Source organism: Octodon degus, unplaced genomic scaffold (genome assembly GCF_000260255.1).
Source record: "Octodon degus isolate 3935 unplaced genomic scaffold, OctDeg1.0 scaffold00050, whole genome shotgun sequence".
Taxonomy (NCBI): Eukaryota; Metazoa; Chordata; class Mammalia; order Rodentia; family Octodontidae; genus Octodon; species Octodon degus.
The window spans coordinates 8,656,207-8,682,062 of NW_004524626.1; the positions used below are offsets into that span (position 1 = coordinate 8,656,207).

General features: G+C 58.0%; 3 protein-coding genes across 14 annotated transcripts in view; 1 reads left to right on the forward strand and 2 right to left on the reverse strand.

The window, feature by feature from the left end:
* The window catches only part of Hdgfl2 (HDGF like 2), a 22,297-nt gene extending 13,969 nt beyond the window's left edge, over positions 1-8,328 (forward strand). For 2 of the 8 annotated variants that reach the window (XM_023717176.1, XM_023717180.1), the window contains exons 5-16: positions 2,148-2,264; positions 2,358-2,429; positions 2,932-3,085; positions 3,180-3,255; positions 3,399-3,708; positions 4,708-4,811; positions 5,659-5,732; positions 5,917-5,987; positions 6,486-6,587; positions 6,704-6,923; positions 7,407-7,536; positions 8,065-8,326. In XM_023717176.1, coding sequence (XP_023572944.1) covers positions 2,148-2,264; positions 2,358-2,429; positions 2,932-3,085; positions 3,180-3,255; positions 3,399-3,708; positions 4,708-4,811; positions 5,659-5,732; positions 5,917-5,987; positions 6,486-6,587; positions 6,704-6,923; positions 7,407-7,536; positions 8,065-8,164 — 1,530 coding nt within the window. In that variant the 3' untranslated portion in view covers positions 8,165-8,326. Of the gene's footprint in view, positions 1-2,147; positions 2,265-2,357; positions 2,430-2,928; positions 3,086-3,179; positions 3,256-3,398; positions 3,709-4,707; positions 4,812-5,658; positions 5,733-5,916; positions 5,988-6,485; positions 6,588-6,703; positions 6,924-7,406; positions 7,537-8,064 lie in introns of all 8 variants that reach the window. The other 6 variants (XM_023717179.1, XM_023717175.1, XM_023717177.1 and 3 more) reach the window with 6 other exon arrangements.
* A 3-nt stretch (positions 8,329-8,331) lies between these two features.
* Plin4 (perilipin 4) lies at positions 8,332-18,446 on the reverse strand. Of its 4 annotated transcripts, XM_023717173.1 has the most exons (9): positions 18,336-18,446; positions 18,176-18,243; positions 17,662-17,794; positions 16,773-16,834; positions 11,842-14,827; positions 11,529-11,716; positions 10,187-10,288; positions 9,787-10,102; positions 8,332-9,751 (listed from the first exon to the last, which is right to left on the reverse strand). In XM_023717173.1, the coding sequence occupies exons 2-8, from the start codon at positions 18,224-18,226 to the stop codon at positions 9,788-9,790; spliced, it is 3,837 nt and encodes a 1,278-aa protein (XP_023572941.1). In that variant the 5' UTR covers positions 18,227-18,243; positions 18,336-18,446; the 3' UTR covers positions 8,332-9,751; position 9,787. The 4 variants fall into 4 exon arrangements, with proteins under 4 accessions (XP_023572941.1, XP_023572942.1, XP_004633016.1 ...); XM_023717174.1 differs by having other exon boundaries at positions 8,332-10,102; positions 16,773-16,831; XM_004632959.2 differs by having other exon boundaries at positions 8,332-10,102; positions 10,202-10,288.
* Positions 18,447-20,582: 2,136 nt separating this feature from the next.
* Plin5 (perilipin 5) overlaps positions 20,583-25,856 on the reverse strand; it is a 9,172-nt gene continuing 3,898 nt past the window's right edge. For both annotated transcript variants that reach the window (XM_004632756.2, XM_023717005.1), the window contains exons 6-8: positions 25,358-25,557; positions 22,910-23,032; positions 20,583-22,038 (exon numbers count right to left, since the gene is read on the reverse strand). In XM_004632756.2, the coding sequence (XP_004632813.1) occupies positions 21,505-22,038; positions 22,910-23,032; positions 25,358-25,557 (857 nt within the window). In that variant the 3' untranslated portion in view covers positions 20,583-21,504. The remainder of the gene's footprint in view (positions 22,039-22,909; positions 23,033-25,357; positions 25,558-25,856) is intronic.

The window sequence follows — 25,856 nt, forward strand, 5'->3', positions numbered from 1 at the left end:
TTTTTTTTTTTTTTTTTTTCCTCCGGAACCAGGGATTGAACTCAGGCAAGCACTTTCTCTACTGAGCCATCTCCCCAGCCCCCCATCTGCTTCTTCTACTGTGGATAACCACTAAGAAGATAACAATGTACAATGTATTGATTATCGAAACTGTCCTATTAATCAGCTTTGAAACTGAAAAAAGAAAAAAAAATATTGTACAACTAGCGACTTTGTCTAGTTCCGGAAGATTTTTGTTCTCTTGTTGGGAACCCTTGCCCCTGTGAGCAGTCATACCTCTCTGTCCTTTCCCAGGCCTGGCACCCACAAATCTGCCTCCTGTGCTGGACGTTTCCTGTCCATTGAGCCCCTTGCCGTGTGTCCTCTTTTATCTGATATCTCACTGAGCATGCTGTCCCCAGGGTCCCTCTGCACTGTGGCAGGTGTCAAGCCTGCTTTTCTCAGCAGAGTGATATTCCAGTGTGTCTGTGGCTTCCCTCGTGTTTGTCCACGTAGGTCGATGGCCACTTAGGTTGTTTCCACACCTTTTGGTAACTAGGAGTCCTGTGGCTGTGAACATGCCTGCGCGAGGCTCGGGGGAAGGGTTGTTTTTCATTCTTGAGTGTATTCTCTGTTCTGTATAGTTCAGGCTGGTAGGTGATCCTCCTGCCTCAGCTTCCCAAGTGCTGAGATTACACCACCACCAAACCTGGCTTCATGGCTTCTAAGTGTCGGGGCTCAGTGAAGGGGTCAGGTTCTAACATGTTCTAGAATTCTAGCATACCTGTAAGAATAATGGAGGCAGTTCTCTTTGTGTTTATTTTTTGGGCCTGGGAAGTGAACCCAGGACCTTGTGTGTGCTGACAACAGCTCCACTGGTGAGCTGCACCCCAGCCTGTTATTTTAGCATATGTGCTCCTAAGGTGAGCACTCCAACCTGTTATTGTTGAAGGTAAAGTTTGGTTTTGATTCTAATGTGAGGAGCCACATTTGTTGAAAATAAGTTAGAAATGTAAAGCTAGGAAAAAACGTCCCTGCCAATTGAGGGCTTTCTGAATCAGTAAGGATCAGTAAGATCCTGGTGTATTTTATGTATTCTGTATACCTTGTAGTATAAGCATTTTGGGCCGGGGATGACATGAGGACTAAGGTAAGGGTCACCAGTGATGGCTCCCAGCACCTCTGCATTCCATAGTTTAAAGATGAAGACAGTCCATAGTCTTAACTGGGCATGGTGGCACACACCTATAACCCAGCACTTGGGAGGCTGAAGCAGGAGGATTGTTGTAAGTTTGAGACCAGCCTGGGCTACAAAGTGAGCTTAGAGCCCGTCTGAACTACATAGTGAGACCTTGTCTCAAAAAGACAAAAACAAAACAGAAAACAATGAAACTCTTTAGTGTTTGAGAAGTAGCCAGTGATATGAATGAATTCTACTCTGTATCTTACTATGAGTGTGGGGTAAGCCAGCTATAGTGGTGTACATCTGTCATCCCAGCACTGTGGGAGGCTGAGGCAGGAGGATTGCAAGGTGGAGCGCAGCCTGGGTAATTTATTGAGATTCTGTCTCCAAATTAATAGGGGTTAGAGATGTAGTTCAGTGTGAAAGTGCTAGGTTCAGTACCTAGTGCTTTTTTTTTTGGTGGAACCGGGGATTGAACTCAGGCCCTTGCACTTGCCAGGCAAGCGCTTATTCTACTGAGCCATCTCCCTGGCCCCAGTACCTACTGCTATTAAAGAAATATTATATCATACTACCATTTTAATCATTTTTTGGGCTGGAGATATAGCTTAGTAGCACATCGACTGCCTGGCAAGCGTGAGGTCATGAGTTCGATTCCCAGTACCAAAAACAAAACAAAAAAGTAATTTCTTATTCTCATCTCAGAAGCATAAGCACTAGGGGCCGGGAAGATGGCTCAGTAGAATAAGCGCTTCTCTGGCAAGTGCAAGGTCCTGAGTTTTTCCCCGGTTCCGGAAAAAAATAAATAAAAATAAAGAAGCATAAGCACAGTCCCATGGCTGTGCAGTCATTGCCACCATCCACCTCAAGAAGTTCTGGCCTCTGTCCCCCTGGCGCACTGACCCCCAGCCCTGGCACCGCCACCCTGCACAGGCACTGCGCATTTCCCGGTCGGTCACTGAGGCCTCTGGGCCTTCCTTTGCAGATGTCAGTCTCCAAGCGAGCTCGGAAAGCTTCCAGCGACCTGGAGCAAGCCAGCGTGTCGCCCTCTGAAGAGGAGAACTCGGAGAGTTCGTCCGAGTCTGAGAAGACCAGTGACCAAGTGAGCGGGCTGGGCAGGGATGGCATGGGGGCGGAGGTGAGGCTCGCTGGTGGCAGTGCCAGCACGCCTGCTGCTCCTTTCCTTCTCATGCAGGACTTCACCCCTGAAAAGAAAGCTGTGGTCCGGGCGCCACGGCGGGCCCCCCTGGGTGGACGGAAGAAGAAGGTAGAGTGTCTTGAGCCCGCGGCCTGTGCTCAGCGCTGCTGCTCTGCCGCCAGCTGGGCCCTGGCGGGTGGGTCATGCCCAGGCCTGAGGCTGACACCTAGGGAGCAGCAGGGCCTGACTGCAGCGTCCTGGTGGGCACAGCCACATGCCAGGGGCTGCCGTGGCTCTGGGGGCTCCCTTGGGCCTGGGGTGTGCTGGCGGTCCACAGTGCCGTGTGTCTGCATGCCGATGTGGGCACCGCCATGCTACATACCACGCGTGCATGTTGTAGCCCCTCCCGCGGGGCACGTGTTACCTCCATGTGTGCTGTGGGCAGGTGGGTGGGTGCTCCCCCACTGCACGGCCCTGGGGTGTGCTCTGCTCCCCACTGTGCTGGGGGAAGAGGATCATCCTGCCCTGAGAGGGCGCTCAGCAGCTGCCTGAACTGCTAGCCGAGGGCACCCTGCTCAGTCTCCCTCACCTCAGCTCCTCCCTCTCCGCCGGCCCCGCCTCTCCCCAGAAGGTGCCGTCAGCTTCCGACTCAGACTCCAAAGCGGATTCAGATGGGCCCAAGGAGGAGCCGGTGCCTGTGGCCAGGTCGGCGTCTTCCTCCTCCTCTTCCTCCTCCTCTGACTCCGATGTGTCTATCAAGAAACCTCCTCGGGGCAGAAAGCCAGGTAGGGCCTGGGCCTGCATGTGGCGCCCCTCAGGTGCCTGTGCTGGCTCTGGGGAGCTGGCAGGTAACAAGTTCAGCACCTTCCTTTCCTGCAGCTGAGAAGCCTCCCCCAAAGCCCCGAGGACGGAAACCAAAGCTTGAGCGGCCACCTTCCACCTCCAGCAGCGACAGGTGGGTGTCGGGCCACCAGGTGAGCTCCAGCTGAGGCCTCTGCCCAGCCCAGGCCGTGGTGCTGGAAGGGCTTGGCTTTCCTGGGTCCCCGGAGCAGGATCCCACGGAACAGGAGGTTCCCCTCATGGCTGTCTGTCTGCCAGTGACAGTGATGAGGTGGACCGCATCAGTGAGTGGAAGCGGCGGGATGAGGAGCGGCGGCGGGAGCTGGAGGCCCGGAGGCGGCGGGAGCAGGAAGAGGAGCTGCGGCGGCTGCGGGAGCAGGAGAAGGAGGAGAAGGAGCGGCGGCGGGAGCGGGCTGAGCTCGGGGAGGCTGAGAGGGCCAGCGGCGGCAGCAGTGGGGACGAGCTCAGGGAGGACGATGAGCCCGTCAGGAAGCGGGGCCGCAAGGGCCGGGGCCGAGGGCCACCCTCCTCCTCTGACTCAGAGCCCGAAGGGGACCTGGAAAGAGAGGTGCGTGCCTGGCAGGCCACCGTGCTCCAGCCTGTCCCCGTGCCTCCCTCACCCATGTGGCTTTGGTGCTAGGTTCAGGGCACCATTGTGGGTGCTGGGTGTAAGGTAGCAGTGAGCCCCAGCCCACGCCAGCTAGGTGTATTTCAGGGCTAGGGTGTTCTCCAGGATCCCCGGGACCTTCCGTATATTGGGCAGGCCCTCACTGAGTCACACCTTCTACCCTTCTGTTCTAAATAGCAAAGGACCTGAAGACTTCATCTGACACCCTAATGTCTAACTGAGGGGAATCTGGGAAAGCAATCCAGACAGGACAGCAGCCTGTGCAAAGGCCCTGGGGCAGGGCAGCACAGCATAGCACAGGACCAGGGAGGAGCCCACGTGGCTGGAACAGGGGAGGCGGGGAGGGGGCGGGTGGCCATGCAGGGCCCTGTGGGCTGCAGGAAGGACCTAGGCTTTGGCCCCAGGGAGGCAGGGGCTCTGGAGGGCTGAGGGCACCTTCGATGTTCTGGGGTACAGCTTATGGGTGAGCATGGGCATAGCCAGGCTTCTGAGGAGTGGTCGTGACTGTAAGGCCAGCTTTGTGTTAAGCTCACAAGCCGCGGGCCCATCAGCCTCCCCATCCTCTGGACCTCGGCAGTCTGGCTGGCCAGAGTCTGATGCTGTAGACGCTGTCTTGTCCAGGGCGGCCTTCTTTGCAAGGATAGCAAGAGCACCACTGTTCCTCACCCCCTTTTCTCAACGGGGTGGGGGTCCTGGCAGAATAAGTTCCTGTCTGAGAGCTGCTGAGCAAGAGTGCGGTGGCTGAGGCCCTCCCTGAATGGGACCCTGGTGGCTTTGTCCCCTGAGATCCCCCAGGGCTTGGAGGGCTGCTGGTTCCTCCTCCCTTCCCCCTTGCTGTCCTGCCCACGAGAGACTGCAGCCCCAAGTCAAGCTTCCCCTCCATGTGGGGCTGGCTCAGGCTAGCCTGCCACTGCTCAAACCCCCACTTTGCTGCCTTAGGGAAAGAAATCCGCCAAGAAGTTGCAAGCACAGAGCACGGAGCCCACTAGGAAGCTCAACCAGAAGGAGAAGAGAGGGCGGCCTGAGGAGAAGCCCCGGGCCAGGTCAGCAAGTGCCTGCCCCCCACCTGGGCACCTCTGCTGCTCAGCGCCCTGGGGCGACCTGCACCCCTGAGAGCCATGGCTCTGGGCTCATCTGGGGCCTCAGCTGCTGGAGGTTTTCTGTGCTTGGAGTCCATTGGGCTGGGGACCAGCATTGTGGCCTTTCTAGGCCAAGGGTTTGTGGGGAAAGAGCAGTCACGCTGGGGGCACTGTGCAGTGTCTGCAGAAATTGGTGACTGTCGGGCCTGGGGGAGCCCCTGGCTGGCTCAGCTCTTGCAGTCCGGGGGTTTCTGCAGAGTGATCCTCCAGCCCCAGTGTCTGCAGGGCTCATGGGGATAACCTGCCTACTTCTAGAAGGGATTCTGTGGTGGAGAGATGCCTGGGGGCCTGGCACTCTGCGGTCCTTGTGTCACTAAAGAATGTGGGATGCCAGTGCTTTTTAGTAACTAGTTTGCCAGGTTTTAGGGAACTAGCGCTCTTATCATTTGTGTGAAAAAGAATTTTGGATTTCTTTTTTTTTCCATAGTAGGAATTGAACATAGACTGACCACATCCCCAGCCTTTTTTATTTATTTTCAGACAAAGTCTCACTAAGTCATTAAGTTACCTCGGGGGGCTCCTCGTACTTCAGCCTCCAAACGTGCTAGGATGTCAGGCTGCACCATACACCTGGCAAGCGTTCCAGGATCTCCTGTAGTTAGTTCACAGAACCAAGGGAGGGCTTGTGTCTCTGTTCGTGGCTCACGAACCTGGGTCACAGCCTCCTGAGGGCTTCTGCAGGAAGGCTGGGCTCGGGAGGCTGCAGGGCCAGAGACTGGCTGGGCCTGTCTGAGGGAGCGCTTCCCCACAGGCCGGTGAAGGTAGAACGGACCCGGAAGCGGTCAGAAGGGCCCCCGCTGGACAGGAAGGTGGAGAAGAAGAAAGGTGGGTGCTTCAGGAGGAAGCCAGGCTGGCTGGTCGTCACAGGTACCTGGCCTGGTCCCCAGAGTCTCTGCCGGGCCCCCTGGAGTCTGTGGGATGGGGTGGAGCCGCCTCCAAGGGAGCCTGTAGCCACCTGAGGCCTGGGCCTGCAGTCCCTGCTTAAGCCTTTTGGTGTCTCCTGGTCCAGAACCTTCTGTGGAAGAGAAGTTGCAGAAGCTGCACAGTGAGATCAAGTTTGCTCTGAAGGTCGACAACCCGGTAAGAAGCTCCTGGAGTCTTGGGGCTGCAGCCTCCTGGGCTATGTGGTCCTGCTATCACCTCACTCCCAGGACTCCCTAGAGGTCGCGGGAGGCTGGGGCACATCTGGGGGTCCACAGAACAGGTGCTTGTTCTTTTTTTTTTTTTAATATTTATTTATTTATTTATTTATTTATTATGTGGCCAGCTCAGCCCACCAGGGGGCGGGCGGGCCGGCATGTGGTGCTGGGGGATTGAACCGAGGTCTCTGTGCTTTGCTTGAGTTTAGCTTGTTCTAAGTAGGTGCTTTAGACCACTGAGCCATCTCACCAGCCCCAGATGCTTGTTCTTTAGGTGAGGGCCTGGAGTGAGCCTGGCAGTCCCAGGGACCCCACTGAGGATCTGGGTCCTTCATGCCAGGAGGGTCCCTGAGGCAGCAGGGATGGGTGTCCACTGCCCTGCCGGGGCCTCCAGGTCCCCTCACCCATTCTGCCAGTCCTTTCTTGCTGCCCTTTGTAGGATGTGAAGAGATGTCTGACTGCCCTGGAGGAGCTGGGGACCCTGCAGGTGACTTCTCAGATCCTACAGAAGAACACAGATGTGGTGGCCACGTTGAAGAAGGTATAGTGGGGACGGGAGGGGGCAGGTGGCGGGGGCCTGTTGTGTGGTGGCAGACTGGAGGGAGGGTCCCCACGGGGAGGCCAGCTGCTTGCAGTGAGCCCACCTGTTCCCACCAGATTCGCCGCTACAAAGCCAATAAGGACGTGATGGAGAAGGCGGCAGAAGTCTATACCCGGCTCAAGTCACGCGTCTTGGGGCCCAAGATTGAGGCAATCCAGAAAGCAAACAAAGCTGGAACAGAGAAGGAGAAGACCGAGGTGGAGAAGTCTGAGGAGAAGCTGGCAAGAGAAGAGGCTACCAAGGAGAAGGCGGAGGACGAGCCCAGCCCAGGTGTGGGTGGGTGGCAGTCGGGTCTCTGTGCTGTCAGCCAAAGGGGTGGTGGGTGCTTTCAGACTGTCCTGAGGGTTTGGGACCACAGCGCTGCTCTCCGCCACACACTGGCAGGGCAGTGTGATCCCCTGGGGGGTTTCCTCACACCCGGCCACCCAGGGAAGCCAGCACATGGTGGTGCTGTTCTGCTGTGTGCCAGGCAGTCAGGCTACAGTGGCCTCAGGTACTGATGGTGCCACCTGTGAACCACACATGTGCACCTATGTCTCATGGAAGCCATGGGCACAGCGGCTAGGCATGCCAGGCCACATGGGGAAGGCTGGTTCGGAATCTAGCACTGCCCTGTGCGTCCCCTGGTGGCGGTCAGGGCAAGCCCAGCACAGCCCAGGAGTCCTGAAGACAGTTGAGGGCCCTTAGCCAGCTTACTCGAATGGAATGGGTTCCCAACCAGGGCCGGGTGGTGACCATGAAGCCTTTTTGTTGCCCTAGATCTCTCTGCCCCTGTGAATGGTGAGGCCACATCCCAGAAGGAGGAGAGCGCGGAGGACAAGGAGCAGGAGGAGGGGCAGGACTCGGAGGAGGGCCTGCGGCGAAGCTCCTCGGAAGACCTGCATGCCGAGTGAGCGTCTCCCTTGGGGTGGCCTCCGCGGGGGCTGTCTGTGCTGCTCCTTCCCCGCTGCACAGCCTGGGAAGGGCCCCCTCCCCATCCCCACCTTTGTTCAAAGGGCCAGGCCTTTGAGATGCCTGGGCTGGGCCTCCCAGGCAGGTGGGTCCAGGACCCTTGGGGGGGGTATAACAGGCATCGGCCTTCTGACCCCTCTAGCCAGTGCCAAGGGCCACAGGCTGTGCCCCATTGGCCAGGTTCAGGGTTGATTTATGTTTTTTAATTTTTTGTACTGGGAATCAAGCTCAGGACCTTACACTTGCCAGGCAGGTGCTGCGCTGCTGAGCTATCTCCCCAGCCCGAGGCTCATTTAAACAGCAGCTGCTTTGCCACAGGCCTGACGACCTCTGCGCATGGGGCTGGGGACATGGGAGCTCTGTGTGTGGAGCATTTTCCATCTCTAGGGGTGGGAGAGAGAGCGGAAGGCTGTGTCCAGGCTCCATGCCCACCCTGCCCCATACTCATCCCATCCGTGCCCCCCAGCAGCCTGCAGGAGGGCCCTGACCTGGACAGGCCTGGAAGCGAGAGGCAGCAGCACGAGAGGGCGCGGCTGGACTCGGAGTCCCTGGATGAGGACAGCTGAGCTGGCCGGCTGGGCGAGGCGTGCTGTCATCCGCAGGCCCTGGCTCTTCCCAGCCCCCGCAGGGCAGGGAACTTTTGGGGAAACGCTGTGCTGTTTGTATTTGTCCCTTGGGTTTTTTTCTGCCTAATTTCTGTGATTTCTGACAGACATGAAATGACTATAAAGGGTTTTTTAATGAAAAAAGATCACTTTTATTGGCGTGGTTTCCTAGTGTTGGTGAGCCAGTTGAGGCCAGAGGCAGAGAGCAGTTTGCAGCTGTCAGAGGGCCTGTGTGGGGCCCTGGGTCACTCTGTGGGACACCTGGAGTGGTGTGGCAGAGCATGACGGACCAGGGTGGAGCCTTGCCGGGGTGCCTCAGGTTCAGCTTTTGTTGCTGTGGGCTGGGCAGGGGAGGCTAGGCGGGGCCAGAGATGGCCAAGGAGGGCAGGGCTGGCTGTGGTCGGAAGTGGGCAGAGGCTGATCTTGGCTCACTTGGCCATGCCGCTGCCCCATGAGGCCAAAGATGGCCATGGGCCCCAGGAGACCAAATCCCTGGTGCCAGCTCAGGGCACTTGGAACCAGAGAGCTACTGTGGTCCATTTCGAGGGACCAAGCTCCTCCCTGCTCTTACCAGCTTGCTGGGTGGTCTTGGGCACTGGGCCCACCCTCTCTGGGCTCCTCCATCCTCCCACCTCCTGGCACTGGGTGGGATCCCAGTGGAGTGTGCTTGCAGTTTCTAGCAGAGTCCTTTCTCCGTCAGGAGTGCCTTGCCACTGCAGGGGATGGTCAGGTCTCCTTGCCCAGCAGGAGATGGGTGTGTAGGGGACAGGTTTCCTGAGCCTCGGGCCCTGCGTGGTTTTGCTGGACAGAGCTCGAGGTCCTGGGCCTGGTTTCTGCGAGTGTCTGTGTCTAGTGTTGTGGCCCCTGGTGATTCTGTGGCAGGCTGAGGAGGGAAGGGCTTGGGAGGCCTGGCAGGCCCTGTCATGGCACTGTCATCTGCTGAGAGGAGCCCAGCCCTCCCAGAACATGGCATTCATAAGGCTCTTAGGGACAAGCCAGTCCCTCATCTCCTGGGGCCGGAGGTGGGGGTTCCAGTAAAGCGGGCTGAGCTGGGCCCCGTCCATGAGGCGGCACTGTCACCACTGCTTTCTCTGGCCTTCTCCAGCCCCAGCTGCGCAATCCACAGCCTGCCCTTTAGCATCCCGAGGGTCCATGTGGCCAAGACTGGGAGGACAGGGCCTCTAGCTTCCACTCCAGGCCCTCACCCAGACCTGTCTGAGAAAGATGGCCATGGGGTGTCACGCACTGGTAGTAGAAGAGTTCCCTAGAAGTGAAAGTCTCCTGGTGGGGGCTCAGGTCCTTTTAGACCCTCTACATGTCTGGCTCTCTGATTGGGGGCTCAGTTGCCACCTTCAACTGGAGTCACAGTGCTGGTCAGGGGCGTCTGGAGAAAGGACGGGAGGCATAGGCAAGCCTGCATGCTGGTAGGACCCAGAAACTGTCCCCTTGGGCCCTCGGCGTCTTGCCAGCTCTGACCCACTGGGCCAAGACCTTTAGGAACTGGATCTGGGTTTAGAGGAGAAGGTTCTGAAGAGGCTCCCTGGCTGGGCAGCTGGGGAGATGCCTGCACCTGCGCTGTGCCGCCTACACCTGCTGCATGCCAGGGGCCAGGGCAAAGGGCCCCACGAGCCAGCCCAGTGGGGGGCTGTGCTGCAGGCCATCCAGCAGCTGGTCCAGCCCACGCCATGCCTGGCCCACACCTTCCCGGCTCTGCTCCAGGCGCTCAGCTGGCAGCTCCTCACCGGGGCCGGCAGAAGACACGATGCTGTAGAGATCGCAGAGGCTGTGCCGTGCACGGCCCACCTGCTGCTGGTGCTCGGGCAGCCCCTGCAGGCCCGAGGCCAGGCCACTGTAGGCTGTGTGCAGCTGCCGGATGAGTGTGCAGACCCTGGCCAGCACCTGCAGGATTAGGAGGGGGGTGAGGGTGGGGAACGGGCACCTCAGGTACCCACCGGCTTCCCGCCCCTTGGGGCCCGGGCTCACCTGTGCCCCACCTACCTCGGAGCTCCCAGGGCCCTCCACTGGGGCATTCAGGCCCTGGTCCAGACACAGTGGCCGTCCCAGAGCCTGTGTGGATTTCTCAATCTGGTAAGAACAGACAGGAAATGAGGGCCTCTGGGCGGGGACTTCGTGTTGGGTTGGGGCCATGGGTCCTGACCTTCCCCAAGGCCAGTCCAGCGCTGCCTCCCTCTTGTCCCCGTTCTGCCCTCGGGCTTCACGTGGGGGGTGAGCACCAATGGCTTTCTCTCACCTATGGGGAGCCTGTCTGCAAACCTGGGTGGAGCATCTCACCAGCTTGGGCTGTGGGCTCCACCTGGGACCTTTACCACTCTGATCTGTATAGAAGGCTCCCCACACATCCCAGCAATCTGGTCCTCTTAAATACTCCCACCAGGCCGGGCAAGCCCTCTGCCTGCAGCCATGGTTGCTCCCACCTCCCTGGGCCAAAGCCCTAGTCCTGCAGCCCCGCAAGGTTACCCTGTCCCCTCCTGCTTCCCCTCCCCCTCCCGTACCCCTCACTCCGTCTGCTCCAGCCATACAACCAGGCTCGAAGCTGCCCCAGGGCCTTTGTGCAGTCACCTGCTCACCTCCCTCAAGCAGCCCCTGCAGGTGGGGACTTCGGATTTTGTTCTCGGTTTCCCCCACTATTCACTATTCATTATTGAATGAATAATGTTTGATTAGGTCTCCATTCCAGCACTTCCTAGGTGCACCCTTGAGCAAAGCTCTTGCTCCAGCTGCTCATAGCCTCAGTTTCTCCTATTGAGGGCGCCAGTGCTCAGTTCTTGCCCAGTCTACTGTGCTGTGGGGAGGCGAAGGCAGACAGATGCTTCTGAGCAGCTGTATGCCGCAGGTCACGGGCCACAGTGTGCTCGTGCATTTCCTGAAGGGCGCTGGCTGAGCGCTCACTGGGAGGCGAGAGGGCCTCGGGATGGCGTGGGGAGGAGGCCAGGGTGCCCTACGCCAAGAGAATGAGCTGACCTGTGTCCACAGTGCCTGAGGGTGATGCTGGGTCACAGGAGGGTGGGGGCGCCTGGGTCCTAGATACTGCTGTCACCCTCCTCTATATCCAGCCCCGGGTTCCCCCTGCCCCAGCCACACCTCCACTTCTCCCAGGCAGCACTGCATCTCTGTGCTGGCCGTGCTCCCAGCTTGTTCTTGGGGGTGTTCCATCCTGTCCCTGCCTCTCTTGGATGCCGCCTGACTATTGCCACACTGTATCTGCCCTGCCTCCCCTGCACATAGCCGGTTCCCCAACAGGGCACTCAGGCACCATACATAGCTATGGATACCCATGTGTTCCTGAGGTGGGGGGCGTGCTCACCATCCTGAAAGAGTCCTGGAGCTGGGCCACAGCATCCCTGGCTTGGAACTGGCGATGCTGCACGTGGCTTAGGGCGTGTTCAAAAGCACGCTGGCGCAAGCTGGGGGACAGGTCACCGAGACGGACAAAGTAGCTCTCGTGGTCGACAGAAAGCACCTTGGGCCCTGGCTCGGAGGCTGCCAGCTGGGCTGGGAAAAGAGGCAACCGACTCAGCCAGGGTGTCTGCCCTCAGGGCTCAAAAGACCAGCATCCACCTGGAGCCAAGACCACCCCAGGGACCCGCCACAAGCAGGGTGCTCTTCCCTGTCCTCACCTTGTTCCTCAGTGCTCATGGGCTGGAAGATTTCCAGCCCCTCCAGCTCGTCCCGGAGCATTGTGAAGCTGGTGGCTCTTTGCTGGCCACCTGAGGCAGCCCCATGAGTGACCATGGCCCTGTCAGACACTAGGCTTCTGGTGGCAGCTGCAGCTTCCCCAGCAAACTGCAAGTCTACACCGAGCGGGTCTGAGAAGCTAGAGGGCCCCGTGGACAGGGCTTCTGGGGAGCTCAGGGCAGTGTGTTCCCCACCTTTGTCTGAGGCTTTGCAGCTGATAGGCTCACCCCAGATGGTGTCTTGGGGAGCAGGAAGCCACTTCTGCACAGTGCTAGGATTAGTGCGGCCAGTGCCTGTGGCCATGGTCCCCACACCAGCAAGCCCAGCAGAGGCTGCATCTTTGGTGCCAGCCAGCATGGTTTTGGTGGTGTCTAGGCTACCCTGGACAGCCCCTTTGGCCATATTCATGGCCCCTATGAACCCAGTGGAAACCACATCCCTGGTGCCCGTGATGACAGAGGTGGTAGTGTCCAGACTCCCCTGGATGGCATCTTTGGCCACATTCATGGCTCCAGAAACCCCACTACAGACCATGTCCTTGGTGCTGGTCAGCGCTGTCTTGGAGGTGTCCAGGCCGGTCTGCACTGTGCCTTTGGCCACATTCACTGCCCCTGTGAGGCCGGTGGACACTGCGTCTTTTGTTCTGGTGAGCACCATCTTGGTGCTGTCCACACCAGTCTGGACGACTCCCTGGGCCATGTTCATGGTCCCTGTGAGCCCGGTGGACACTGTGTTTTTGGTGCCCGTGAGAATAGTTTTTGACGTGTCCAGGCCCCCCTGGACAGCTGCCTTGGCCACGTTCACAGCTCCACTCATCCCACTACAGACCGTGTCCTTGGTGCCAGTCAGCACAGTCTTGGTGGTGTCCAGCCCGGTCTGCACTGTGCCTTTGGCCATGTTCGCTGCCCCTGTGAGCCCAGTGGACACTGTATTTTTGGTTCCTGTGAGAACAGCTTTTGATGTGTCCAGGCTCCCCTGGACAGCTGCCTTGGCCACGTTCACGGCTCCAGTCACCCCACTACAGACCGTGTCCTTCGTTCCAGTCAGCACAGTCTTGGTGGTGTCCAGGCCGGTCTGCACTGTGCCTTTGGCCACGTTTACTGCCCCTGTGAGCCCAGTGGACACCGTGTCTTTTGTTCCAGTCAACATGGTCTTGGTGCTGTCCACACCAGTCTGGACGGCTCCCTTGGCCACGTTCGCTGCCCCTGTGAGTCCAGCGGACACTGTATTTTTGGTGCCCGTGAGAACAGCTTTTGACGTGTCCAGGCCCCCCTGGACAGCTGTCTTGGCCACGTTCACAGCTCCAGTCACCCCACTACAGACCGTGTCCTTGGTGCCAGTCAATACGGTCTTGGTGGTGTCCAGGCCGGTCTGCACTGTGCCTTTGGCCACGTTCGCTGCTCCTGTGAGCCCAGTGGACACCGTGTCTTTTGTTCCAATCAACATGGTCTTGGTGCTGTCCACACCAGTCTGGACGGCTCCCTTGGCCACATTTGCTGCCCCTGTGAACCCAGCGGATGCTGTGTTTTTGGTGGCCATGAGAACAGCTTTCGACGTGTCCAGTCCCCCCTGGACAGCTGTCTTGGCCACGTTCACAGCTCCGGTCACCCCACTACAGACAGTGTCCTTCGTTCCAGTCAGCACAGTCTTGGTGGTGTCCAGGCCGGTCTGCACCGTGCCTTTGGCCATGTTTACTGCCCCTGTGAGTCCAGTGGCCACTGTGTCTTTTGTTCCAGTCAACATGGTCTTGGTGCTGTCCACACCAGTCTGGACGGCTCCCTTAGCCACATTCACTGCCCCAGTAAGCCCAGTGGATACTGTATTTTTGGTGCCCGTGAGAACAGCTTTCGACGTGTCCAGGCCCCCCTGGACAGCTGTCTTGGCCACGTTCACGGCTCCAGTCACCCCACTACAGACCGTGTCCTTGGTGCCAGTCAGCACAGTCTTGGTAGTGTCCAGGCCGGTCTGCACTGTGCCTTTGGCCACATTTGCTGCTCCTGTGAGCCCAGCAGACACTGTGTCTTTTGTTCCAGTCAACATGGTCTTGGTGCTGTCCACACCAGTCTGGACGGCTCCCTTGGCCACGTTCGCTGCCCCTGTGAGTCCAGCAGACACTGTGTTTTTGGTGCCTGTGAGAACAGCTTTCGACGTGTCCAGGCCTCCCTGGACAGCTGCCTTGGCCACATTCACGGCTCCAGTCACCCCACTACAGACCGTGTCCTTGGTGCCAGTCAGCACAGTCTTGGTGGTGTCCAGGCCGGTCTGCACTGTGCCTTTGGCCATGTTCGCTGCTCCTGTGAGCCCAGCGGACACTGTGTCTTTTGTTCCAATCAGCACGGTCTTGGTGCTGTCCACACCAGTCTGGACAGCTCCCTTGGCCATGTTCACTGTCCCTGTGAGCCCAGTGGCAACTGTGTCTTTCGTGCCCGTGACCACAGACTTGGTGGTGCCTAGGCCCCCTTGGACAGCACCTTTGGCTATGTTCACGGCTCCAGTCACCCCACTACAGATGGTGTCCTTCGTTCCAGTCAGCATGGTCTTGGTGGTATCTAGGCCAGTCTGTACTGTCCCCTTGGCCAGATTCACTGCACCTGTAACCCCAGTAGACACGCTGTCCTTGGTGCCGGTCAGAACAGTCTTGGTGGTGTCCACACCAGCCTGGATGGTTCCCTTGGCCGTGTTCACTGCCCCTGTGAGCCCGGTGGTTACTGTGTCCTTGGTGCCAGTGACAACAGCCTTTGAAGTGTCCAGACCCCCTTGCAGGACCCCTTTGGCCATGCCCACCACCCCTGTGACTCCTCCAGCGACCATGTCCTTGGTGCCCAGGAGGGCTGATCGTGTAGTGTCCAGGCCTCCCTGGACCACCCCTTTTGCTGCATCCATCATGCTGGCCACCCCAGAGGAGACGGCATCCGTGGTCCTGGGCATCTGGTGAGAAAGGACACAGGACATCAGCAGAATGGAGAGGCCCTGTAGCCCCGATTTCTGCCATCCCCACTTTCTAGTCGGCCTGGGAAGGCCCTGCTCATTCACCCCAAGTTGCCTATTGCTCCTCAACCGCTGCCCAGCACCCACCTTGGCCTTTGCAGGCCCTCACCAAACTGGGCCAAAATTATTCCTTTCCAACCTGCTTGCAGGCCCCTGATTCCAGAGACGCCACTATGGAAGCCAGGCCTCTGAGACCACTGAGGCTGGGCTGTGGCCAAGCTCCAAAATTACGTGTTCTGTTCATCAGGCCTACTCTCTTTGGCAGATTTTGGACCTGGTCACCCAGCAACAGAGAAATGAAGTTGCTAATTAAAATCAGTATCAGCCAGGTGAGGCAGGAGGAGAGGAAGTTCAAACCCAGCCCGGACAATTCAGTGACTTAGCGAGGCCCTGTCTTAAAATTTAAAAAATAGGGAGGGCTGTGGAAATAGCTCAGTGGAATAAGTGCTTGCCTGATAAGTGCAAGGTACTGAATTCAATCCCCAGTACTGAAAAAAAAAAAAAAAAAAAAAAAAGGGGCCCTGCCCCTTAGCTCAGTTCCTTAAGTGGCTGCTTCAACAAAGCAGTCAGGCTCAGGTTGCTGTGGTTCGATCCCCACAACTCAAGCCAGCCAAACCTGCCCTGAAGGCATTCAGAGAAAAAAAAATTAAAAAATAAAAAGGGCTGTGAGTAGAGCTCAGTGGTGAGCACTTGCCCGGTGTGCACAAGGATCTGGGTCCCGGGCCAAGTGTCAGTAAAAATATATAAGCAAAAGGAGATAGATAGGGGCTGGGGAGATAGCTCAGTTGAATAAGCGCTTGCCTGGCAAGTGCAAGGACCTGAATTCAATCCCCGGCTCCTCAAAAAAAAAGAAGAAGAAGAAGATAATCAAGGGTCGGTAAAGTAACCAGAGAAAGGTTGGTTTGAGACCCAAGACCTGGCAGGAAACTTCTTTTGGTCTTCCACGGGCAGATTTGTGCAGGCTAGCACATGAAATAGAGAGGTGACAGCTCACAGTTAGTGCCCCTCATGTGTAACTACAAATGTGCTGTATTGAATTTAGAAGGCCACATCTGGTGACTTCCACAAATACACCCAGGGACATCGGGACGCATCCGTAGTCATTTATGACCAAGGGTGTTCGTGGCACGGAGCAGGAAGATGCCAGTGATGCTGCTGAGCACATTCAGTGCCCACTGCCCAACCAGAAAAGGTTTCAGCCCACATTTCCGTAGCACTAAATTTGAGAAACTTACACTACTTTCAGCACCTGGCCCTGGCACCACGGAGGTCTGGAGCAACCCAGATTCAAATCATAGCTCTTTCCCAAACTTGCTGTGTGACCTTAGACAAACTTCAGCCCCTCTCTGAGCCTGATTGCTGAACTGGAAAGTGACGGGTTTTCTTTTTGTTTCGGTTTTGGTTTTTGTTTTTGAGACAGGGTCTTACTATGCAGCCCAGGCTGGACTCAAACCTGCAGTGATCCTCCTGCCTCAGCCTCCCCAGTGCTGGGGTCACAGGTGAGCACCACCACACCCTGCCAGAAAACTGAGATTTAAAACAGTCCCTGCTCTGAGGGTGGTGAGGAAATGAGGGGAGGCAGCTGACACTTAGAACACTCGAGGTGCTGATGCCAGGGTGGGGGTGGGGGCGTGGCTTCAGCTGTGGCTCCACCTCTCCGTGTTGCTGTTGTGCTTGCAGGGCAGGTGGGAGGCCTGACCCCAAGGAGCCCAGAGCCACCAGGCTGGTGACACGGTGCCCATTTCCCAGATGTGGAGACAGAGACGTAGAGGGGAGGAACTTCCCAGGACCCCCAGTGCAGGACATGCAGGGATATCTGCCCAACTGAGACCTCCTTGACTCAGGTGGGAGGACACCCGCGGCTTTCACACCAGGCTCAGTTTACCTTTTCTGAAGGCTGCAGCAGCTTCTCCGTGTCCCTAGCCATCACTTCTGGGTTGGTGGCTGCTGCGGGGATAGAGGCCAGTTAGAGGGGGTGAGGATCACAGCTGCCCTGATGCCTGTTTTGCAATTGCCGGGAACAGCCCTAAAGGTCAGGAATGTGCCAGCCATCCTGCCAGGGACAGCAGGAGGTGACATCCACAGCCATGAGCCAGATTCAGTCACCTGTGCAGTCAGGATGTCCCAGATCCCTGGGACTGCAGTGCCCTGGAGCAGGGCTCAGTGGGGTTTCCCCGTGGGGTCCTGGGTTCCAGACGCCTACCCAAGTATCGGATCCCACGGAGCCTGGGGCGGGTAAGAGTGGCCCATCCCACCCGTGCCACAGCTGCCAGCTTGTTGGCCAAGGCATTTGGGGCAGAAGTCAGCTGCTCAGGGCACCAGGCCCAGAATGCAGCCCAGTCCCGGTGGCTGCCCACCCCCGGGCTCCCCAGAGCAGCCGTCACACTGCAGGAAGCTCTGTGACTCCAGGGGGCTGCTGCCCATCTCTGGGAACCAGGTTCACTGTAAGCTCAGTTATGCAAAGCTCCCAGGCTGGTCTGTGGTGCCCCAGAAGAGGGGCTGTAGCAGGCAGAGGGAATAGGAGGGTGCTTGGCAGGGAGACGGGCTGAGTTCTGGTGCCCGCAGTGCCTGGCTCCGCCTGCCTGGCAACTTGCTCTGCATATTTGTGCCTCAGTTTCCCCATCCTGTTCTAAATGAGTGTGGGAGACTTGTATCTAGTGAGATGGTGCAGAGGTGTCCAAAGCATCCCCAATCAGTCAGAGGTCACCCCGGGAGTGTTCTGTGCCAGGAGTGGGGTGTCCAGCATAGTCCCACCCACAAATGCTGTCACTTACCTTGAGCCTCAGAGCCAGGGACACCTGTGGGGTCAGAAGTTGGCTTGGCCTCTTTTGTGGCACTGTGGGCACCAGCCATCAGGTTCCGCGCAGAGCTGAAGCCAGGCAGGGAAGCAAAGAAGCTGCCCAGGCTCTGTAGGTGGCGGTGGGGGCAGTGTGAGCCAGGTCTCAGCAACAGGGAGCCCTGGGGTCCACCCCACCCCAGCCCTTGCTCCTTCGTGGCCTTGGAAGTGGGTGCGCCACTGCACCTGGCTAGCCCCGCCTGGTCCGCAGTGAGCAAAAGAGAAGAGCTTTCACTTCTTGGCCCCATTACACAGATGGGGAAACTGAGACTAGAGACCAGGTCACCCTCCAGGAAAGTCTCTGGAGGCTACATGGCCGCCTCTCCACCCTGGCCTGGGACTGAGGAAAGTTGGCTTCCACCCCATCTGGGAGGACCTGGGGACCCCAGGACTGTAGCCATTCCTCGGTCTGGGAGTCTCAGGGCCACAGCAAGGACTTCCCTTCCCTTTACCTTGCCCTTGGTCTTGGGGGGCTCCTGGCCCCCTTGCTCTGGAGCAGACATGGCAGCAGTTTGAGTATCTGGAAGGGGCAGAGAAGGGGTGTGAGTCAGGGTCCCCCTTCCCACCCCACACCCATGTGGCCCTGGCTGGCCAGGCCACCCCAATACTTACCCGGGCCTGGGCGTCACAGGGCAGCTGAGCCCTGCTCGAAGGACTCTCCGGGCTCACTCAGAGGGAGACGCTGAAGCTGGCAGCTGGCTCTGCCCGTGCTCCCAGGCCTTATAGGGTCCGGGCGGTGCAGCCCAGCCGGCTGAGGCAGGCAGCCAAGCAGCCCGGGCTGGGGGGGCCTGGCAGTCACATGGCCACCCGCCTGCCTGCCTGCCTGCGTGGGCCCCGGCCCAGCACCTTTCCTCTGGTCTCTGCCCTAGGTCCATGGACCCACCCGCCACAGGCAGAGTGACTCAGTCTCACCAGACTCGCTCCGGGGCCCTCTGCCTCCTCTCTGGGATGGGCACAGCTCAGATCCCTGTCCCAGTGCAGTGGTGTGGTTGGACTGCTTCTTTGTCAGCTTCCCTCTCCACATCCCTCATGGGGGCCCACAGGGCAGCCTCCCTGAACCTTCTTTTTCCTCTTCCTGCCTCTGCTTCAGCCACACAGACCTCCCTGCTGCTTGCTTACAATGCCCCAGGCTCCATCTGGCTGTGGCCACCCTTCCCCTAGATACCTGCGTGGCTCCTACTGTCTCTCACCTGTGTCAACCTTGTATTGCTCACCAGCATCTAGAACAATACCTCCTGGCACACATTTCGTGCTGGGGAAATGTGTTGCTACACAGGGTTGTGAGTTTGAAACATGAAGTCATGCTCAGGTGTGACCTGCCCACCTGGGTCTCAGGTAGGACTCCACCAACACCAGCTTAGCACAGCCTGGGCGGAGTCGGAGGCTGCAGGAGTGCAGGCATCTCTCTTTAGAAGAGAGAAATGCAGACCAAGATGGCAGATGAAGAGCTGGGGGGCCCTAGGAGTGAGACCCCGGCCTGGCGGCTTCTGAGGTCTCAGACACAGAAAGGGGTAGTCAGGGTCACGTGCAGGTCATGCCCCTTGTGCCAAGTACATGATTGGTGGGCGAGCGTCATGCTGGTGTCAGTCGCCCCAGGACCAGGATGCCAGCCACATGCCAAGGGCAGGGCTGGGTGGCTGGGTTATGCGCTGGGAGGAGGGGGTCCAACCCCTGGCCTGATGCCCCTGCTCTGGGCCGTCTCTTTGGTGCCATCGCTGTGTTTGCCAAACAGTCAGGGAATAGGAGGGGGGGCCGCCACCTCTGTCATCCCAGCCAATGCTTTCCAAGGAGGGTGAGGGGAACCATGGACACACCCCTCCCTTTCCCAAGTGGGGCAACAGCCTAGCATGCTGGAAAAAAGACAGCAAAAGGGAAAAAGAACAAAACTCATGATGAATACCCTGGTCATGTCCTTTAACATTCACAGCCACTTCCCAGAGGCAAAGGTGGTGGGGAGGGGACATCACTTGCCCACTCAGTCCTGGGCTCTGTCCCTTCCCCTGGGCTCCAGCCAGGCTGACTCCCACTCTCACATGCCTTTCTGGGCCCCATTCCCTGGCTTGGCCATGCAGGACTGTCCGCCTTGTGCAGGAGGACATGGAGGATTACAGGAGAATCCCACTGGGTGAAGTCCAGGAGGACTGCCTGCAGAAGGAGGCATTGAAGGTGGAGCTGGAGAGTGGGTGACCCGGGTCCAGGAGATGTGCAGGCTGGGGCTGGTGTTTGTGGCATGGAGCTGTGTATCTGGATAGGGCTAGAAGAGGAGGCTGGGGAGTGGTTGTTCTGAGGGGACAAGGGAGAAGTGGAGGTTCTATAGTGGGGCAGTGAGGGCCATGTGCCCAGCGGGCAGTGACCAGGGCTCCCGAAGCTGCCCTCTGGACCTGTGCCCAGGAAAGCAAGGGGCCACCCTGACCTCACCACACTGGATCGAGGTTTCCCAACATCCTGCCCAGTCATGGGGGGCTGTGAGGCAGCTAAGAATGAGGTCAGAGGACAGGAGGGCCGGGAGACCGGCCTCGACCCTTGCCCTGCCTCTGTTTCCTCTCCTAGCCAACTGGAGAGACCACAGCCAGACCAGTGGGAACATATCTGGAGAGGTGGACACAGGAGAGGACACCAGATCTCAGCCCTTCCCTCCTGTCCTGCTCTCAGCCATTTCTAAGAAATTCATTTATACTAAAGCAAGAACAGCTTCTCACTAGTAGATGCAAGGTCGAGCCATGCTCAGCGCAGGCCCGCTGGTCAAGCAGAAACGGTCCCTTTTAGTCTTGAGTGTGGCCACTGTTCTGTGGTCACATGCCTCGGAACCTCCCAGCATCCCAGGTCTGAGACCCTGCTGGGAGATAGTACACATACGAACCGCGGGTAACAGCACGTTTATTCTCAAGAACAAGCATAGCAAGTGGGCTTGGTTGGCTGAATGGGCACCCAGGCATCTTTGGGGGACCCTCAGTTGAGGCTATCTGGCCCAGGGTGGTGTGGGGACTCACTGTTCAGAACTCCAAACAAGCCAGGTGTGGTGGTGCGCACCTGTAATCCCAGCACTCAAGAGGCTGAGGCAGGAGGATCACTGCAAGTTCAGGATCGGCCTGGCCTACATAGTGGTATCATTCTAGCCTAAGTTACGTGGCATGACCCTGTCTCAAAAATGAAGCAAACACACACACACACCAATAATAATAATAATAATAATAATAATGATAATGACAATATAAAGCTCCAAAAAGAAGCCATGGAGCAAGATGTGGATTATATCCGGGGTGGGGGTGTGTGTGTGCTTGTGCGCCCCCCCACTCCCCCCCCCCCCCCCCCCCGTTCTGGAGATTGAACCCAGGCAAGGCCTCAATACGGAGGTGCATTCCCAGCCCTTTTTTTTTTTTTTTTTAAGACAATGTCCTTAAACCGCTGAATTGCCCAGGTGGGGCTCGAACACCGCCTCCTTTCTTTTGAGAGGCGATCTTGTACTGTAGAGGGCTGGCCTTTAACTCACAGCGATCCTGTTGCTTCAGCTCCCAGAGAGCTGGGATGACAGGAGTGTGCCCATCCCTTTAGGTTGGAGATAGGACCACAGGCTTTGAAGAACCTGGCTCTGAGGTAAAAATGACTGCAGGGGCTTGAGATCAGCCCTTCTCGACTCAAGGAACAGCGGGAGGCCCTACCGGGACCCAGATGACCCGGCTTCCAAGTTCCGCTTCACCCCAGCTCCGATCCCAAAGCGAGGCCAGGCCTCCGCCATGCGTGCGCACGCGTGGCCGCCTGGGGGCGCACGGAGCCCGGCGTCTCAGAAGTCCAGCTCCGGCATCAGCGTGTGTCTGACCCGGGTGCTGGGGGGCTCGGCCTCCTGGGGGCCGCTATCCCTGGGGGGCTCCGCCGCCTCGCTGTGTGCAGCCTCCCAGGCTCTCTGCTGGGCCGGCCAGTCCATGTGCGCCCAGCGCGGGTCGGGGGCCCCAACCACCTCATCCACCAGGACCTCCAGGTTGGGCGGGGGTTCGGGCCGCTCCACCAGAACGGGCGCGAAGGGGCCCACGAGCCAGGGCAGCGGCACGGCCTGCAGCACCAGCTCCAGCAGCTCGTCCACGCTTGCGTGCGCGCGCGCCACTCTGCCCCGGCCCTCGGCCAGCGCCGCGGCGGGGACGTCCCCAAAGCGGCGCGCGTCGGCGAAGGCGGCCTGCAGGGCGTCCACACTGCGCCGCACCTCGGCCACCTTCTCCTGTGCGCCGGGGGGCAGGCCTCGTACGCCCGCCTCCAGTGCCTCCACCGCGCTCTGCAGCTCCAAGGTCAACCTGCGCGACAGCACCAGTGTCTCCAGCTCGGCCTGCGGGGGACAGCAGGGGCACCTGTTTTCCCCAGCAGCATACGACAGAACCCAGCCTGGCCTCGTTTCCCCAGTGGACACAAACTGCGCTGGGTTTTTGTTTGTTTACTTTTGTGCTTATGAGACAGGTTCTCACTATGCAATTCAGGCTGGCCTTGAGCTCACTTTGTAACCCAGGCTGGTCTCAAACTCGCGACAATCCTCCTGCCTCAGCCTTCCTCCCGAGGGCTGGGATGACAGCTGCGCGCTGCTTTATTATTGGTTTCCTGAGACAGAGTGAACAGGGCTGTTGATACGCCTTAGCTTCCCGCATGGATGTACACTGGACCCAGTTTTCTGGCTGCGTTAGTCCCCCCGTGGATCGGCCTCTCTACCTGCTTCCCCACGAACAACCAACCAGCTGACCTCAGCAGTTAGTCGGAGAAACTTGAGTCTGGCCCTTGGTGGCTCCCGGGTGGAGTCAGAACCACTCGCTGGGCCTCTCTGCGCAGCCTGGCGGTAGCCACCACCACACTTAAACTCCCACCCGGCCGTGCTGCCTTCTCACGGTCCTTTATCTTCACCTGGCAACCCATCCACCATCCCACCTGGCTCCTGCCTAACTTCTCTCCTCCTCCCCTTGCTGCCCACCCCATCTCTACCCAGGGCCCAGCCCCGGCCCCTGCCTGGACCCGCCTTCAGCCTCCCTTGTCCCGCCCACCTCCCCTAACCTCCCCCTCCTCTCTGGTTTTGGCTCCTGCCCGCCCCGCCTCTTCCCCGCCCTTTCCTGTCACTGCCTTCCTCTGACCACGCCCCATCCTATGACCGCCGCGCCTCTTGGCCACGCCCCTCACCTTAGCCTCTCCTCCTACCGGCTCCGCCCCGTCCTCACCTGGCTGTCGCGCCGGCGGAGACCGTTCTCCAGGGGACGCTGGTTCCAATCCTCCCACAGCTCGTGCACCTTCCCGGGCTGAGTCGCGGGGGTCGGGCTCATTCCACTTTGAATGCGGTGGATCTGCAGACGGGAACAGGGGTGGGAGTTAGGGCAGGAGAGAGGGGGGGCCAAGGGAGATCAAGGCTGAAGTCTGCCCTCAACGTTCAGGGAGCGTCATTTGTATGCACCGCCAGAGATCCAGCTGGCCACACAGCCTGTACTCCCCCGGCCTCGCCCAAGTCCCAAGACCTGGGGTTCCCCACACCCTGCCTCGCTGCAAGCCTTCCCCACGCTTGTCCCCACGGTGCTGTGGTCCTTGCTCTGTCCCCTCCAGCTCTTCAGGAAGCCTTCCTCCGCCTCTGGGGGCAGGCTCGACCCCGTCTAGGTCCTGATCCCCAAGGAACGGGAACGGCCGCTCCACCTTCAGCGTCCAGGCCAAGGCCCATGCAAGAACCCCACCTGAGACAGGCACACCCCTAGGATGCACTGCCATATCTAAGAATCATGCAGGGGGCTGGGGAGATGGCTCAGTGGAATAAGTGCTTCCCTGGCAAGCGCAAGGGCCTGAGTTCAAACCCCGGTTCCACCAAAATAAATAAATAAAACAAAACAAACAAATAAAAAAAATCTTGGCGGTAGTGATAGGGGGTGGGGCAAGGATGGGGCGCTTGCCTAGCAGGTGCAAGGACATGGGTGCATAAAGCAAACAGGAGAAAGACAAAAGCCCTGGGTGGTGGCTCATGCCTGTCATCCCAGCACTCTTGGAGGCTGAGGCAGGAAGATTGAAAGTTTGAGGTCAGCCAGGGCAATTTAGCCACTTAGTGAGACCCGGTTTCAAAATAAAAAATAAAAGGGACTGGGTATGGAGCTTGGTATGAAGGTTTAGTACTCAGTACAAGAAGCAGAAGAGAAGGAAGAATGAAAATTCAAGGCCGGGAGTTTTGGTGCATGCCTGTAACCTCAGCACTCAGGAGGCAGAGGCAGGAGGACTATCCTGAATCTGGCTTACAAACTGAGCTCAAAGCTAGCCTGAGGGCTGGGGAGATGGCTCAGTAGAATAAGCACTTGCCTGGCAAGTGCAAGGGCCTGAGTTCAATCCCTGGTTCTGAAAAAAGAAAAAAAAAAAAGCTAACCTGAACTGCATAGTGAGACCCTGTCTCAAAAAACACAAAAATGAAGGAAAGAAGAAAGTTCGATGTCTTCCATCAATACAATGGAATATTACTCATCCTTCAAAAGAAAATGTATTACTTTTCCTTTAAAAGGAAATCCTGATACCTGCTACAGCATGAAGGGACCTCAAGGACATTGTGGTTACGCACAACAGTATGCACACTGCAGGGTTCACTCCCAGAAGGGCTCTTGCCTGGTCAGACCCACAGACAGGAAGGAGGATGGTGGAATTCAGGAAGGGATGGGGGCGTGGGGAGGTGGAAAGTCCTGGAGGTGGACAGTGAGGACGGTGGACAGCAGCGCCCGATGCTGCTGAGCTGGTTGCTTAAGACCAGTTAAGTGACTGGGTGTGGAGGTGCACGCCTGTAATCCCAGCACTTGGGAGGCTGAGGCAGGAGGATAGCCTTGAGTTCAAGGCCAGCCAGAACTACATAGACCTCATCTCAAAAAAAAAAAAAAAAGAATAGTTAGGTAGTAAATCTTGTTATGTACCTTGACCACACATAGGAAGTGAGAGTTAGATAACACAGAAGCTATGCAACAGCCTATTACCCCATGTGGGTAAAGTGTGCAATGCCTTGCTGAGCACGCGCTGAGCTCTGCTTCCGGGATGAGCGCTTAGCCCCTGCTGTGTGCTCCTGGCTGTGTGGGTAGGCCGCTGCCTCGATCAAGGCTTACTGTGACACAGTATGCTGGGAGCAGAGCTCAGCAGCAAAGCACTGCAGAGCCCTGGGTTCCGTGCTAAGCTCTGGCATGAAAAAAAAAAAAAAAAAAAAGTCCAGAGGGGATCTAACTAAATGAAAAGCTGATCATAGGGTGTTCTGGAAACGGGGTGATAAGAAAACACATGCCAGGCGGAAAGCACGGACATGCAAAGGGCTGGGGCAGGGATGGAGCCTGGTGGATGGAGCCCGGTGCAGGGCCCTGTGGCTGCAGGGAGGACCTGGCCTTTGGACCCAGAAAAATGGGAGCTTTGCAGGGCTCAGGGCAGAGGAGGACCGGACTTGGTGTTCACGGGCGCCCTCTGGTGGCCGTTCTAGGGAGTTCAGGCTGCCGACTAAGGCAGGGAGGGGTCGGGACCGACGCATAAACGGGTGGTTCCATCAACCGTGCCGGTGGAGTCCACAGTACAAGCTGATGACGTGAGCGGAAAGGAATAGCACGGGCTGTAGCTCCTTCCAAATGACCCGCGCAGCGGGAAGGACAGAGCTGTCCTCAGCAGAGAATCCTCACCAGCTCCAGGGTGTCCTGCAGCTGAGCTAACGTGTCCTGGGTGCGGTGTTTGTTCTGCCTCAGTTTCCCCAGAGAGTGCTCATAGGCCAGGTGGCGGATCCGTGTCGACAGGGAGCCCAGGCGCACAAAGTAGCCCTGTTGTCTTCTCTGGTCCTCCACTGAGCCCACTTCTGGGCCCTCAGCCTCTGCCGCCAGTGCCGCTGAAGGTTGGAACAGGAGCTGAGGGTCAGTGTGGCCCCCTCCTCCACACCTGGCCACCCACCCTCGGCGTAGACAAGCCCACAGGCTATCAACAGCGTGGTTTCCTTTTATTAGCACCAAATCTCCTTCTCCAAGTCCTAGAACGTAGGCACTATTATAAGCCCCATTTTACAGATGAGAAAAACTGAGACAGAGTGAGGCTACCCACAGTGTTCATGAAGCAGATCAGGCTTCAAGCCCAGGAACACCAGCTCTAGACGACACTCAACCATTTTTTTTTTCAACCATTCTATTAAAT